At 38.6% G+C, this 17,632-nt stretch overlaps 1 protein-coding gene across 1 annotated transcript in view; it reads right to left on the bottom strand.

Annotated features, from left to right (window-relative positions):
• mindy2 (MINDY lysine 48 deubiquitinase 2) overlaps positions 1-17,632 on the bottom strand; it is a 54,439-nt gene that overhangs the window by 14,365 nt on the left and 22,442 nt on the right. Inside the window, exon 3 of the mRNA XM_036584393.1 lies at positions 14,905-14,969. Coding sequence (XP_036440286.1) covers positions 14,905-14,969 — 65 coding nt within the window. The remainder of the gene's footprint in view (positions 1-14,904; positions 14,970-17,632) is intronic.

The raw sequence follows: 17,632 nt of genomic DNA, 5'->3' as shown, positions 1-17,632 counted from the left end.
TTCTGTGTGGGATTAGTCACATCATGGAGTTTGTGTTCATTACTGATCCTAGCAGTCACATTAGAGATGGAGAGATGATCCCTCTGGATGGAGGGGATTCTCCCCCCGGGCCCTGCTGTTGGGTTTGAGGGGGATTTCCACTCAGCACATTCACCACTAAATACACTCATATAACACACTGATCCAGTTTAGATTAGTGATGGGAAACTGATTCTCTTAAAGCGTACAATTCAACGAATCAAATATCCAACTGAACAATTAAGTGATTCACAAATAAACATACCTTTATTCTCGTCTCCTCCATTTATAATGATGAATGCTTGACTCTGAGGTCCCCTACATCTACTTCACTAATGGGCTCAGAATCTCTCTCAGTGCAGCACAATGACTAGGCTATGCTTTGCTGTTATCAAAGAACATCCCCTAAATGCAAAGCAACTGGCTTCATAGCCTCATTTGCTTCTCAATGGTTTTAATGTATTAGTATCAGCACTAGCAATGAATACATTTTTATGTAGCTGTCATATTATTTTCGACTATGTATGTATGTATATATATATATGAGAGAAAGTGTCTTGGTACCATTTTGTTCTTGTTTTCAATGCCTATTTTTTCTGTTTATGGCTCCAATAAGACGTGCTCAATTTAGCCTTACATGGAAAAAAAAAACACTATCATAATAATCACATTTATTAATAATAAATATTAATAAATAAATAGCACATTTATTAATAATACTAATAAAATTAGGTAACTGCTAAAATTAGGTATTTCTGCAGTTACTAGCTATCCCCCCGGCACACTGCTGTGACCCAGCCTCTGCTCTAGACAATGATAATGTAAAAGAACTCAACGAGACTGTTCTTAATATGTTATAATACCGTGTTTTATGCTATTATTTAAGTTAATGCACCCAAAAAGTCCAGTACTGTTTGACTTGGCTATTGGTGAACTGGTTCAACTGTTTCTTTAAAAAGAATCAATTAAAAAAGCCCATCACTAATTTGCATATGATTTGGGCCTCTTGGGTTCAGAGGTTTTTTAACTTTGTTTTTTTTTTGTAATCAGTCAGTGAGATGCTTGGACAGGAGCGACAGGGCACTTAAACGGCCAATCAGATTTCCACTGGGGTGAGAGCCCCTGTAGCCTGCTTAAATGTGAATCAATATGATTCACTTAGATCTGCTTTGCTTGGATTTGACTCATCATTTGAAAGCAGTTTGTTTTCAGTTACTATGATTAGATTAGAATGAGAAAGGCTCTCCATTAGATCTGATGTTGAGTCTTTAGGAATCAGCTCAATGCATCATTAAATCTTTACAACTCTATTTGATTATTTGGTACAATCCAGAATTTAATAAAACAAGCTTTTTTCTTTCTATTTTGCCTCATATGAATTTAGCCTGAGAATTTTATTTTGGCAAAAAAAATTGACTCAGATTTTACTGAATATTATTACAATCAAATCGATACAGTTGAATCACGACCTTCAGTTCAATCCATCACGATGCACTGACACTATTTTCCAACCATCAGGGAACAGGCGTATCATCACACACCTTTGCTAAACTGCTTAGTCGTGTTGTTGTGAAATCTGAGTCACTGCTGTACCGGAACTCACTCCAGGGTGATTCAGTACACCAGGGCCAGTTCCAGTGGGTGCCAGGCAGCGTGGCCCAGTATTGGCCCAGCGTGGGCACTGAAGGCCGGAGGTGCGTCAGGGTCGACAGCTCAACCAAAACCCGTCCACCCACTGGCCCCATTCAGGCCTGCTCCAGCCTGGCACGGTGCCCGGCACCCACCCACGCTCGCCCCAGTGTCTCTGTGTGTGTGTGTGTGTGTGTGTGTGTGTGTGTGTGTGTGTGTGTGTGGCCTGCCATTGTCCTAATAGCCCTGCCGGACAGCCCTCCCTGCACCACAGCACTCTTTCTCCATCCTACAGTATATCATTTGCCAGTTGATATTGGGCTCAGAGAAAAGATTTTTTATAATATTGATATTCTTTTGTTACTATAATTACTATTGTTATTTATTCATTAACTTATTTGGTACACTTCACTAGGATTGCCCACTGTAGAGGCTTTGCAGATGCTTACCTTACATTTAATTTACATTGAACTAAATATCTATTATATTTACCATCATTTTCCCTAAGCCTAACCTTAACCCTGGTCCTAAACCTAACCTTGGTGCTAATCCTAACCCTAACACTATTAAGAATGGCCTGAGTTTCACCAGACAGTTTGTTAACAATTCGAACATCTGTAGACAATCTACAGGGGCTATCCAAAAAAAGGAACCGTTTATTTATTTATTTATTATTTTATTATTTTAATTATCTCTGTTGATTTCTATCCCTGCTATATTTATATTGTATTACTATTTTATCGTTATGATTTATTTTAAAAATCATTTTATATTTTACCATATTATTCATGCTTGGATATTGTTTGCAGTTTCGCATTTCTATCATAAATTGTCTTCTAAACTCACAAAAAAGTCAATTATTTTGGTCAACTATACAGTCCAACCTTCAACCATGTCATATTATTGTTTTAACAATAATGTTTTAAAGAACCTACAATTCTTTTTATTATATTTGACCCCCCTGATGTCCACATATAAGGTTTTAGTGGGTGTGTGGGAATATGTAGGGCACAGCTCATGTCGTACAATTTCACGTATTTCCTTTTTCTTTGAAGTCTACTTTTGTAAGGTTTAAGTACCAGAAAAAGTCATAACTGATTTTTTCATTAACATTTTCCAACCTCTTTTTGTCCCTTAAAATTAAACAGGCTGTTTTTGTTACTGTGCCAGGCTGGTATATGTAAACTGCCTCTGTTCTGATTGGCTGCTCTGTCTTACACCTCATTCAAAACGCAGTCCGAGCTGAAACACTCCTTTCATCACTTCAGTGGGCGGAGCTAAATCCTTATAAGCTGAAAAGGCAAACATTATTTCTGCAGCTTAGTTTCTACACATGAATAGCATGTATCTAGAGACTGAATGGTATGCTATTAAACTCTAATAGTGTTTACCTACCACATCAAACACTTTTACAAGCAAGGACTGTTTGGTTTTCCATGTTATGGGCCCTTTAATATATCAGAAAGCACATCACAATCACAAAAGGACCAATATTTACTCTCCAAACTAGTATTCTGTCCATATCATTCAGCTCTTACGACTCCAACAACTCTCCTTCTTGTTATACAAGAGCTGTGCTAAAAATACAGTGTCCGACAAGCAGCACTCAACCTTTCAGAGCTCTCAGTGTAAATCTGACAGTGTATTGAGAGCGCAGCGCGTATTTGAGTTTAACAAACATCACTGAGTACACAGGAGCTTTGTGAATTCAGACTGGCCTCTCAATGAACTGGCAGGTCCTTCATCTCCTAGTCACGCGTCTCACTCTCCTCTCTCTGCCTCTCATTTTCCCACAGCCATGCAAAATCACAGCCATGATCCACTGTCGCTGGAGAGAAACAAAAGTTGTCATTCAAGCTAACAACACAAGCTTAAAATCGGAAAAAAAAATCAGTCCCTCTTTTAGCTTCAAACATCTTATCCCTGCAGAGATACAAAGTGAGGCCTTCACAGAATAATCCAAACACTGTATCCCTGAAAAATGCAGTTAGCTGAATGGGAGAAGCGGAAGCAGATGGCATCAGTGAGATGAATCAGGACAGAAGAGAACATTACTTTCAAGCCTGGGCGATAAAACGATAATTTATAAAATTAAATACATTTTTACATTCATTTGCATTTTTGGTAATCACATTTTTATTTGAGTTATACTTAAAATGGCAACCAACAAAAATACTGTACAACCCCTTTTACTCTCCACCCACACCCATCCCATCACTTCCCATCATATATACATACATACATATAGACACACACACACACATATACATATATATATATATATATATATATATATATATATATCTCGTCTTTACATCTTCAATTCCATTCAACCATATCCTCACTGTAGCTGAACTGCCTGTGTTTGAGGTATTTTCGCTAAAGCATTTACTTCAAACAATTGCTAACGTGGTACACTGTGGTGTTGTGCGCTTTTTTATAAACACTGCGAAACGACAAAAATGGAGATAGAAGGTTTTGTTCTGACAGCAGTGATATACAGATACTGACATGTTTTATCAGATACTGGCCAAAATATCGTCAGTAATTCACTGACATTTTTCAGCCACACCATCACTGGCATTCAAACTCACCATCTCCTATGATCAGATCACCCATGTTAAACTACAGAGGTATGCAGAAGTTTGGGCTAAAATTTGAAATTTGCAGAATAAATGCAATAATAAAAGTTACTATTATAAAAAAGTTATTTTAAAAAAACAAACAAAAATGTCATTTGACCAGGTGTGTTAAAACTTTTGCATATGACATGCATATGTATATTACAGCAATACATGCTGAACTGGTCAATTTGAACACAAAAGAACATCATTTTTAAAATAACAAAAGCACAAAACACAAAATATATCTAAAACTTTTAGCATGAGCACAACATGACTCAAAAAACCTTTTTCTACGAAAATAACTTTTTCTAAGTGAGTATAAGTAAAAACATCCTCTACAGAGCACACAGTCCTGCACATTTTAACGCACAATTGCTGCTTATTTTCCGAATTTAACATATTGTGAGAAAAAAACAAAATAAAAAATAAAATAATGTAGCCTGTGCAAAAGTGATGGCACATTTTATATTTTATTTAGTTTCCCGATATGTTTGACACAGCAAATAAATAGAAATTGTGCACTAAAATTTGTCCACCTCTGTTCTACAACATTTATACAATATTTAAGATCGTGAAATCTGCTGTTTATTTGAGTTTAAGAAATGACAACTGAATCATATCTGTCAGTAAAGCACTGCTTAACTAAAAATACAAAAAACAATTACATCGGCAGACATTGATTATCATCATTTTTAGCTACTTAAAATCAGCCTTGGCCACAAAAATTTCACATCAATAGGGTCCTAATAATTATAAAGCGTCTCAGATGGTATGGAAAAATATACTGCGATTAGATTTTAGGCCATACTGCCCTGGCCTGCTCCTCAGCCAGTCCTACAGAGAGGCCTGGAGTCGGCCTGCCAGTCCACATGACCATTTACAGCCTCAGAATAACAACAGAACAGAAGAACAACCAACACTGACGAACCAAAGCCAGCCTCCACCTACTCACACACACTGATCTACAACAAACACACACATACGAGCTTCAGAGACGCTGCTATTTCAGTCTGAGTATCCTCACTCTTACAAGCCCACGTTCAAAAATAGACTCGAGTGTGCAGAAGTGAGAGTGGAGACGTTTTAAAAAGGAAAAAAGAACTTCAGCCCAAACTAACTAACTAACAGGGCAGTACGACAGCTAAACAATAAATCACATCCATCAAGAATAAAAACTGCTTCCTGAGGAAATAATGACAGCTTTACACCTAAACTGCAGCAGCAACACTATAATTAGCCTGCATTGTTTCCAGCGCTGTTATTACCTGAGAAAACAGGGCTTTGATGACACTGATAAAGCTGGTGGGGTTTGTGGAGCAATGCTGCTTTTCTGAGCACACAGTAGAACTGAGAGTGTATCAGCATGAAAGTGAGCACCAGCATGATGTTGTCTCATGATCTAGATCAGGGGTGCAACGATTATTTGACTTAGTCGACTAAAATTGACGACCAAATTAGTTGGCGACTAATAGTCAATTAGTTGGTGACGTCTAGTGCTGGCCGATATGACCTCATATCAATATCACGATTAACTGAATATTTTACCTCGATTACGATTAATGATTAATGAATGATTATTTGGGGTTTTTTGCCCTCATAGTTCACTGACAAGGTTTGTACTATGAATATGCTCTGCATATCTTAATGTAAATCTTCTCAACAGCCAGATCAGAATTCACGCATCTTATACGTCAATCCAACTCGATGTTTGTCATAATTTCGCGCTGCTGAGACCTAATAAACATTTAGGCAGATGTTTCTGTACAAAAATTAGAAGAAACTTATCCAAAACACCTCCGTGTTTGAAGATATGTTGAAACAAATGGCTGAACGCGGCCGCAGGACAGCGAGGCTGCAGCGTCAAAGAACAGTTAAAAGTCTGAAAGCAAATTTTAAAGAATCCGAGAACACGAACCAAAGAAGTGACTGTGCCCTTTTGATGGCAAGCTGAACACATTCTGGGTGATGAGCCCAGCTGTCAGTCAGTGAAGCTTCATGATGGCTCCTGTGATGCTGGTGAAGATGAAGCTGAACCCTCAGGAGCGACTGGCGTTCGTTGATAGTCAGGATTGTTTACCTCTGGATGAGCCACGTGACGCAATGAGACGCGTTGTTCTTTTGCGCATGCGGGTCAGTTTAGGAGCTGATCTGTTCAGACTGACGATCGCATTTTAAAGATAATGTGAACAGCCAAACAAAAAATCAGATTTGGTGAGAAAATCAGATTTGGGCCACTTTCACCTGCTGTGTGAACAAAGCCTTAGCTTCCATGTCGCAGAGTGGACGTGGCGGAGTCACATGGCTGAAGAAGATTAATTCTCAGTAAGTTAGCTGTGCTAGCTAGATAATGTTAACGTTAAAAGCCGACCTACTTCATGTTATGAGCTGCAACATCATCCATTTTTAAACGCATGTTCTCTGGAATCGTTAATGGAGTTGGAGCAGAGAAGCAAGTAACTTATAATTATTCACAAAAGCCCTGTTTACTTCCCAAATAACGTTTACAGTTTTAAACACTGGATCGCTGTCTTAACGTCCAGGCCACAGGTGCATTCAAATTGCAGTTTTCTCTTTTCCGTGAACGTTTGCCATCACTCACCAAGAGTTTCAGGAGGTAGATTTATGCAAACACACAGGGAAACAGGACGAAGGGTTACGGCTGAAATGAAATGTTTACACAAAATGGTTCAAATTTAACTGTTCATAGAGAACAAGTTTGCCACAAACCATCCGATTCATCAGAGCGCATCCTCTCTGCGGGGAACACCTGCTCTCAGAGGAGAGCGAGTCTCTCACAAGAGCACGGAGAGACGCTGACTTTCCTCCGTTTTAATAAAGACCTGTGATTGTAAAATATAGTTCCAACAGAGTGTAGACAGACAGCAACTTGTGCTGTTTAAATTTAAAATTAACATTTAGATTGATTTTTTTAATTTACTTAATTAAAGGAAAACTGATTTAGTTTTGTTATATTTTATTGCTGCTACTTTGCACATTCTTGGTCTTAAATTTTGACAGGAAAAAGATACTGGAGTTTTATTTATCTTTTGTATTTGCAGGAAAGTTCATTAAATCATTCATCATTTGAATAAGGTATTCATCTTTATTGTCTTCCTTGTTAGTTAGCAAATGCATAAAACAACCGCTAAATTTAAAAGCTGACAGCTACATAAGAGCTATTTGGTAATAACTCCTTTGTTATTTCTGGTATTTGGTCGTTTTTGGTAGCCCTAATCTAGATTTTGCCATGGATCCAAAAACTGTGAACCACACACATCCCCGACCCCAAGACTACCTAAACATGAGCATGCACAGTTTAAAGCTACACTATGTAATTTTCTCTCTTGTAGGAACGTGTCATTGCGTGCAAATTGCGGAAGAACGTTTTGCAACATGGATTGTGCTTCAGGCCCCTCAGAACAGATGAATCTGAAGATTGAAAGACTATTTAAAGACAACTTGTCTTCTAATGATATGAGTGAATTATCTACTATTGTCATCATATCTTCATAGTATAATATTAATATTGAACTGAGACCGAAACATCAGGCCGGACCTTCTTTTTGAGTCTGTACGTGTGACGTTAATACATACAGACGGATGATGTGGCGTGAAAAATTCCCAGCCCGACTGACTCTGAACACTGAGTATTTCAGGCTTTACAGGGCGACTGACGACAGCATATGCTCGCCCTATTTCAGCCTGTTCTTTTCTCTCCTGGCTCAATAATGCTAAAACTATGAGATATGAGAAATGCAGTAACTGCATCACCAACAGCACTTTTGCAATTTCTTTATTCGCTGTTTTGTAGTGCTATATTGGGCCAAACAGAACAGAACTGCTGAACAAGACGAGGAGGGATGAATCAGCTCGTATAACCCATCCAACAGGCTGAGTAGAGCGGTAAACTTAGAAAGTATGGAACAGCAAGACGTATTTATTAGAGTGGAATATTTTAGAGAATGTTCTGCAACTACAAAGGGCAAAACAGATCTGAGAATGAGTGGAGAGGGAAAAACAGGAGAGTTCGGCCTTTTCCATCTCAGAGAAACTTGTTTGTGCATTTGTTACAAGCAGAGCTAATTACTGTAATGCTCTTCTCACAAAGCTTCTTGAGGAAACAAAACAATACATCTTCTACAACTCGACATAGAAGCGGCACCACGGATCCTAACGAAAACAAACCGAGAGCTCGTATCACTCCCGTTTTGCTGCACTGGCTGCCTGTATCTTTTAGGACAGAGTTTAAAGTTCTGCTACTATTTCTGGAGGCTCTAAAAGACCTTAAAGCACAGCTTACATCACAGAACATGTCTGTTTATGTTCCAGCACATGACCTTATATCTGCAGATACTGACCTTCTGCAAAACACCTTCCATAAAACACAGCAAACATGGAGAGACTTTGTGGAACTCAATTCACCTTTTATTAGACAGCTGAGCTCAGCGCTCACTTTTTCAGAAACATTTAAAAATGCATCTCTTTCACTTATCATCTAATTAAAATTCCACATCTCTTTGGTGTTTATCTTTGATCTTATCTTATATGACTTTAAATTATTACTCACAGTGTCTTCTATCACTTTTAAGCTTTATCATCTGTCTGTAAAGCATTTTGAGCTGCCACTGGTATGAAAAGTGCTCTATAAATGAAAGATATTATTGCTAAACATTATAATCAGAGCTTGGAGAGGAAAACAAAAGAGAAATAGTTCCATAAAGAGGCACTGAAGAAACTACACAATGTGTGTCAGCATTTAGCATTTATAAAGAAAAGAAAGCCTTCAGATTCAAACTGTCTGACTGTGTTGGGTGTTATAATGTTATGAAGGAACGTGTATCAGGGTTGGGCGACATCCACTTGATAGAGACCTTCAAACCGTCTATATTATGGCTGTATAGGGTATTACGGGGGGTTAAGGGGGGCATAAAAGCATCATAAGCGATGTAGCATTTATGCCGCTTTTGTGCCATCTCGTCCTGCGTCATTTCAAAATGGAAAGTAATTAACAACTTTAATTGGCTTACATGGTCACCAAATGAACAATCAGCCTTTATTTAACCTTAGAGAACCTTGAGGGTGACCCTCCTTTACAATGTTGCCGAGTTGATACAGGAAAAGGGACTGATAATGTGTAAGAACATATCAAATAATAAAAGTAAATTTAATAAAAAAATGACTCAAATTAGGTAAGTATTAAAAATGAGAAATTAATAATAAAAATACATAGAAATACAGTAGAAAATATAAAACAATAATTAAACCGTAGCTAAAATGCAAAAGTTAATAAAATCAAAAGAGGATAAATAAAACAAAAGGAGGATAAGATCAAAAAGGAAACTAAAAATGAATTAAAATGACTAAAATAATAATAAAATAAACATAATTAAAATAAGAATATGAATAATAATAAATGAACAAGTGAATAAATAAATAAATAATGAAAATAAGATAATAATGGTAAAAAATCAGTTTAAACAGTGTCAGGCGGAGCGGAGGTGGTTAGACAGTAGAAGTTTAAAGTGACCGAGTGACCCAGCGAGCTGAGCTGTAGTGGTTCCTGTAGTGAGGTCCAGCTCACTGGTGCTGTAACTAAAGGCAGATTTTCCCAGTTCAGTAAAAACCCTCGGTACCTGGCATGTGATGCAACCACTGGAGCGAGTCTGATAAATACCATTATTTACAGACATCACTGGAGTAATATATGCTGGAATACGGCCGGAGAATGTTTTATAATATACAAAATATAATAAACAAACCAAAAAAGTGAATTCAGTGATTTTCAGCCATCTATCTAACAGCTACACGTTAAACAGCACTGCTAACTAGGAGAGAGGAGCTGGTTAGCATTAGCTTAGCTAGCATGATAACAGCTCTGCCCAGCACAGAACATGCTGGATTCTGGCTGACTGAAGCACTGATAATGAGTGTGAAGTCGAGCGACTGGTGATGAGGAGACAGAAAGGCAAAATTAACACTGTTCCGTGGTGTTTGGTGTCTTCAACCTGCTTGCCAAGCTAATGTTAAGTTAGCCGATCAAGCTACAGACCCAAACAGTGCCACACACCACAGTACAGGTTGATTCTGAGTAACTGCTGCTCTGCTGAAAACAAGTGTAGATGAAACCGAGGTCTGAGAGATTTAAAGACGAGTAACCGATATTGGAGTCACAGAAATTAAACCCGTTCTGTGTGTTTGGGACAGTAATGTTTTGGCTAAGCCAAGAATAGCTTGGTTAGTAGGCCAAATGTGCCACACGCCACAACACAGGCTCAGCTCTATTTAACTGATGCTAAAATGAACCTTGTTTGGAGGATATCTAAGAGCAGTCGAGTGACTGGTGTTAGAGAGAAAGCTGAAACTGAATGTGTTCTGGGGTGTTTTTAGCTCTTAGGCATTGCTGAGCCACCAGAGCCGGTTTATGAGGAGCCTGGTCTCTTCCTATTGACCCTGTTATATCACAAACAGGACTGCGAAACACCAGAAGGTGCCCATGAGCGAGTCCTCAATGAATGGGGTGGATTGAGCTAAATGGCTAAAAACGAAAAGTTAAAATAGTTTCTAATCACTTGCCGAGAACTTTCCTTAAATTTTAGAAAGTAGAAGGATGTATTTTTTTACTACAAAAAGCAAAGAGAACTCACCTACATGTTTCCTTTTTTCTACAGCAAACGGGTTTTGGGTAGCAGAACGCTAACATTACTGCAACTGAGTGCTGATTGGTCGGCGAGTGGAGAAGCTCATTGGCTGTTCGCGCTCACCGATGTCATGAATGCACATGAGGTGCCGTTTTAAATTCCTATAACTTGAGTTCAAAAGTGCTCAAAAATATGGTGGTGCTGAAATGTTTTATGCTGTTCTGTGTTCGGGAAATTATCGTATTCTTTTATGTTAAAAGTGCTGAAGCATTTATAAACAATGATCTTGCTCAAACGCAATGTCTTAATCCATTCATGTTGGACTAGCTCGGGAGCGCCCTCTAGTGTTTGAGAAACCCGGAAGACATTACAGAGGTAATTCTCCTCTCTATAGCTGCGTCCCAATTCAGGGGCTGCGTCCCTCGGAGGCTGCTTTTGAAGGCCGACTGCGTCACAGCGGTGCGACTAGGCTGTCCCATTTTGAAGGCTCCTTCATATGCAGCCGAGAAGTATCCTCCTTTTCCATGGCAATGAAGGATCCAACGGTTGGATCCTTCTCCAGCCAACATATCCTGAGGTTCACTGCATGTCGGCAAGGATTCGAGAACATGGCGGCGTCAGCGGCTGAGGAGACACTTTAAATATATGAATTGGGTTTAAACTGAGTCGAACAGCCAACGATACAAATATTAAAAAAACAATGTGGTCTGAAGCAAAACTTACACTAACATTTTGTTTTATTTCAGGGACCAAGGAGGAGACATAAGCATCTCCAGCTCTAATAAATGAAAAAATAAAAAACTAAGATCAAAGTTTCTGGCTCCATCTTTAAAGAACTTTAAAATAACTTGACAGGAGCGGGAACAGCGGGGCTGCGACGCAAACAGGAAATCTGGCATGGGACACAGCGTCTAAGTTCTCTGGAGTCACTAACATGCTTAGTTTTTCTGAGCTTTTTCCTGGCTCAGATTTTTCCCCTCTTTCTATCAGCACCACCTGTTGGTCAGCTCCAACATCACCAATCAGCGATCCCTCTAAAATGGGGGGATGTGTTTATTTGGCTGTTTAGACATGGGACAGAAATTTGACACATCATAACTTTGAAATACAGTCATGATTTTTTAAAAATACTGTCAATTTTTAAGCAGTCATAATTTTTTAAATACTGCTGTATACCTTGTTAGCATTATACCACCCAATGCTAACTTGTTTCATTTACTACTTTTAAAGTGCCTATAAAATTGATAACAATAACAATGATGACGATGATGGTTATTATTATTATTAATAATATTTATTGATTATTCTTACTTTTTATATGCCAGTAACATTTGATAACAATAACAATGATGATGATGAGATCATTATTATTATTATTATTATTAACTATTATTATTATTATTATCGTTTATCGTTATTATTATTATTATTATTATTAGTAGTAGTAGTAGTAGTACTATTAGTAGTAGTAGTAATAGTAGTAGTAGTAGTAGTAGTATTAACAGTAGTTTTAGTAGTAGTAGTAGTAGTAGTAGTTTTAGTAGTAGCAGTAGTAATAGTAGTAATAGTAATAATAGTATTAGTAGTAGCATTAGTAGTAGTATTAATAGTAGTAGTAGTAATAGTATTAATAGTAGTTTTAGTAGTAGTAGTAGTAGTAGTAGTATTAGTAGTAGTAGTAGTAGTTTTAGTAGTAGTAATAGTAGTAGTAATAGTATTAGTAGTAGTATTAGTATTAGTAGTAGTAGTTTTAGTAGTAGCAGTAGTAATAGTAGTAGTAGTAGTAGTAGTAGTAATAGTATTAGTAGTAGTATAGAAGTATTAGTAGTAGCAGTAGTAGTATTTAATATTGTGATATCACATGGCAATGTTATCATTAAAAGAGTAAAAATACTGTAGTATAAATCTGAGCTCATATCTCACACCCCCAGCACACAGAGTGAACCATGCAGATCTAATCTTTAGAATGTACAGCACGGGGCGACAGCTGCTTCGACATGCATTATACATGTTATGTATGTACATTATGAATGTTATGTGCCATATGTTTCCCTCTCCCTCTCATGCACAGACACAGTATACAGTCTTCAGTATGAACAGGATGCAGTGACAGCTGGTCTGTACGCAGTGATAGTGGCGTCCGAGTGATATGAAAATTGTGTGGTCAATATTGTAAATGGTTTTTTTTGGGGGGGGAATCAGATGACTGATATAAGCCAACATCACTCTACATTTATACTTGAGCAAAACGCAGAATACACACTCTACTTCTCTCTCCCTCTCTCTGCTGTGCATCCCTGACCAGTAACAGTAACATCTACGTGAGTAGACATGCTCTCTTTACCCCCTCTTCCCCCCAGCTCCCACCCACTGCGTGCACGCTTCCTCCAGGCCGCACGAGTCTAATGCTGCGTTACATAACGCTCTCTATAGGGGACAAAGCACATTATGCCCACCACCATCCCCTCCCCCAACACTCAATATCCTCCATACCCTACTGCAATAACACAAACCAGAATTCAGACAGCATTTCTCAGAAAGGCACATGCCGATATAATTTTTTTAAAATCACAACGTTTACGATATGACTATCTATATATATTAAAATACTATATTTAAAGGCATAACGTTATAAAGATATATTCCGAATGTCATGTTTTTAGTTTATATTCTTATTTTTCCACATGATTTGTACTAGTTTTATCTTAGAAATGCACCAACTGAAACTGAAAGTTAGTAGTTTTTCTTCTCCTGTAGGGTTTTTAGGTTTAGCTGTTTTCATCTTTTCCTCCATGAAAATGATGCTGCTGCTTGACTGTTGAACTGCACTACAGATCATTTTATATGTATTAATATATGTGTTTTATTTAGGCTATTCCGTACGTAAGCATGAGGTAAAACTAAGGACAAATTTCCACAATTATGGACAACAAAATTAATCTAGTCACACTAGAACTGCACTACTTTTGGGTATATATATATATATATATATATATATATATATACTATGATATATACACACACAGCACACGCACACACACACACAAGCTAGTCTAGGTAGGCTAATTGCTACACCACCCAAAAGAATGAAAAGCACTTCCGTAAGCTTCGGATGCCACAGAGCTCGACAGCTCACAAACTGCATGAGGGCAAAAGAGACTATTTTAGGAAGGGAGGTGAGAAGGTGCAAACGTTCTTGCTGTCTGAGCAGGATCGCGCGCGTGTGTGTGTGTGTGTGTGTGTGTGTGTGTGTGAGTGAGTGTGTGTTTGGTTGTTAACACTGTGTCCCATGTCTCTCACACCACTGAGAACGCATCAGTCCCTCAGCTCCTGCAGCAAGCATCTAAAATAAGAGCTTCAGAACACAGCCAGACTTGTTTATAGTAACTGTCCGCTTTATTAGAAACACGTACCCTGCACTTCCACTCACTGGCCACTTTATTAGAAACACCTCCTATGTATCTTCACTCACTGGCCACTTTATCTGAAACACCTGCACTGCACTTCCTCTCACTAGACACTTTATTAGAACCACCTACTCTGTGCTTCCACTCACTAGACACTTTATTAGATACACCTCCTTTGTATCTCCACTCACTGGCCACTTTATTAGAAACATCTACCCTGCACTTCCACTCACTGGCCACTTTATTAGAATCATCTTCCTTGGAATTCCTAACTGGCCACTTTATTACCATTTATCACTGGTTTCTGTTCACAGGGTCTGTCTAGATATTATTTTGGTGGTTGTCCATTCTCAGCACAGCAGTCACACTGGTAGTGTGTGAACCTGACACACTGGTCACACTGGCACAAGTGTGTCTGACACTCTGTGTTGCTGGGGTTTTTACACACATCAGTGTCACTGCTGGGTGGAGAGCAGAACATCAGTACCACAGTCTCTAACTGTACACCAGCAGTGTGAAGCTAGAAAGGAGGGGTTTCCAATGAGGTGGCCAGGCTTTGGACAGAATAAAAGAGTTAAAGCTCCTTACTTGCTCATAGTTCAGCCGCTGGGCCTCAGATATCTCCTTCGGCTTGGCATCGAGGATGTAGTCTCCTGTCATGGAGAGAGAAACACAGATACAGTTTATTATTTGTGCTCATTAAAAACACTTAAAAGCATAATGAAACATCACCATAACTCTCCTGACTTCCTGTGATTAACAAACCATCTGTTCCTGTCAATCATCCAGAAGCAGGGGATCTTCCCAAAGTCACTTTGCTCTTTTTCAGTTTTAAATAAACGGTTCAGGCAATAATGCTAACGTTGCTAATACTGAATGAAAGCGAATAGCCACCCATTAGCATGATGAAAATGATCTCAAGCAGATAAATAAAACGGACAATTACAGCATGTTATTTATCATGTATTAACTTCTTGGTGTTCCCAAAAACGTGAAATATGGAATAAAACATCTTAAAATGCCTTCCAGTGTCTGTTAATAGCTTAAAGTATTTCAATAAGTTATTATTACATAAAACATTAACACCTGAAGAGTTCCACTCCAAAAGGCTCTACAGCCATTTGAAAAAAAATCTTGCGAGAAAGAGATTTAAAAAAAAAGAATAACAGCAGACATATAAAGCAAAACAAATGTGAAAAAACTCTAATAATGGTGGTTATTTATTATTCATAACAGCACTGATATTTCTTGCAGACATAAGACCCACTACAAATAATGTATATCACAAAAAACTAGGAGAACAAAATTTGCGAACAAACTAAGTTGGCTTGACAAAGCAATTGCAATGAAATTCAATGTGGTTGCTAAGGTGTTGCTACGCTGTTGCTATGGTATCCCAGGTGGTTGTAAACTGTAAACAAAAGCTGCTGTTGGCGCTAGCCGTGTTGAACGACTGCAGCTACAGGCTAGTAACTACAAAAGCAGGTTAGCTTGTGCGCACTGATCTCAGATGAGAACGCGGCTCTGAGAGGAAACAGACATAATCATGGAGTAACAGTTTATATTAAAAATATGTTTTAGGCCCAAACTTTATAACAAAACTACCACAAAACAATGTCTCAGGTATCAAGCAATGCATTCATAACCATTTGTGTAATAATTTAATGGGATGCAGCTTTTAGAACCATTAAATGCTTTGGACGTCCGGTTCCCAGTACTATAATGGTGAACAATTTTGACTCTGTAAATTTCTCTAGAAAGACGCATTTCACACCGAACCACTCTGAACGATTTTGTTTACAGGTAAACCATTGAATGATTAAGTAGTTTTCCAAAATCAGTGGAGTTCCCCTTAAAGATGCTGATCACCCATTGCTGTGTGGTCCCAAGTAGTTGCTAAAGTGTTGCTTTGGTATTCCAGGTGGTTGTTAAGGGGTTCCTAGGCCATCGGCATGTTATCTCAGGTTGTTGTTAAGGTGTTGCTAGGCCATTGCTATGTTATCTCAGGTGGTTGTTAAGGTGTTGATCACCCATTGCTGTGTGGTCCCAAGTGGTTGCTAGGGTGTTGCTTTGGTATTCCAGGTGGTTGTTAAGGTGTTGCTAGGCCATTGGCATGTTATCTCAGGTTGTTGTTAAGGTGTTGCTAGGCCATTGCTATGTTATCTCAGGTTGTTGTTAAGGTGTTGCTAGGCTGTTGCTATGTTATCTCAGGTGGTTGTTCAGGTGTTGCTAGGCCATTGCTGCGTTATCTCTGGTGGTTGTTAAGGTGTTGATCACCCATTGCTGTGTGGCCCCAAGTGGTTGCTAGGGTGTTGCTTTGGTATTCCAGGTGGTTGTTAAGGTGTTGCTAGGCCATTGCTATGTTATCTCAGGTGGTTGTTAAGGTGTTGATAGCCCATTGCTGTGTGGTCCCAAGTGGTTGCTAGGGTGTTGCCAGATTTAGATTTGAATTCACAGCCGCGTTTGAATGAACGCTGTACGATGTACAAGCAATCGGTCCCAAAAGAATAAGCGCGCTATTCCTGTAAAAGGCTCTAGGATCCTGAAAAGTTTTGTGGTTCTAGCTCAAAAAACATGACCTGTGAAAACTGTATAAAAGAAATGCATAATAATAAACAAAGAACAGTAAGTTGGCCGTCAACCCAATGTAAAAAAAATAATGATGAATGTGATTTAGACTAGAATAACAGGTGATTCAAGACATTTGAATGGTAGCGTACATCATCCAGCCCTACCAGCAACATTATCCTGTATGGTTTATGTATTATCATCAATTATCATTATGAAAAAGCTCCTAATCCAGATGAAGGGGCAGCGCAGGGAGCACACAGGCTACTGCAGCTGCTTTACTGGAAAAGCTAAATCAGGATCACAGGGTCAAAGCAGCATTTCACTGTAAAATAGCCTTAAAGAGACTTTAACTGCAGAGAGAAAACGAGCAGCCTCTGGCATAATAATCAAACACTTCCTCTCGCAGGAGCCACGTTATTACATGACAGCCTCTGTCACTGGACCGTCCACTATTACGGCTCACAAACTGTTCATTAGTATGTACAGTACACTGTATTATTATGCTGCAGTCTAATAGGCTACTTCACTTGCACTGTGCTATTCTGCTGTTACAGTTAATCTACAGGTCTGTATTTTTGTTCACATTTCTATATATTTGAGCCTAGTTACTGTACTGTAATTGTTATTACTGTATTGCACTTTCCTGTTTAATTGTGCTATGTGCAGTTTATGTCTTGGCCACTTGTGTGGTCCAGTAAATATAGGCCCAGTCTTGTATGCAGCACTGAAGCCCTGGAGGAGTGTT

Source organism: Colossoma macropomum, unplaced genomic scaffold, assembly GCF_904425465.1.
Source record: "Colossoma macropomum unplaced genomic scaffold, Colossoma_macropomum, whole genome shotgun sequence".
NCBI classification, from domain to species: Eukaryota; Metazoa; Chordata; class Actinopteri; order Characiformes; family Serrasalmidae; genus Colossoma; species Colossoma macropomum.
The sequence above is the reverse complement of the archived record's forward strand: the minus strand, read 5'-3'. Positions and strand labels throughout refer to the sequence as shown.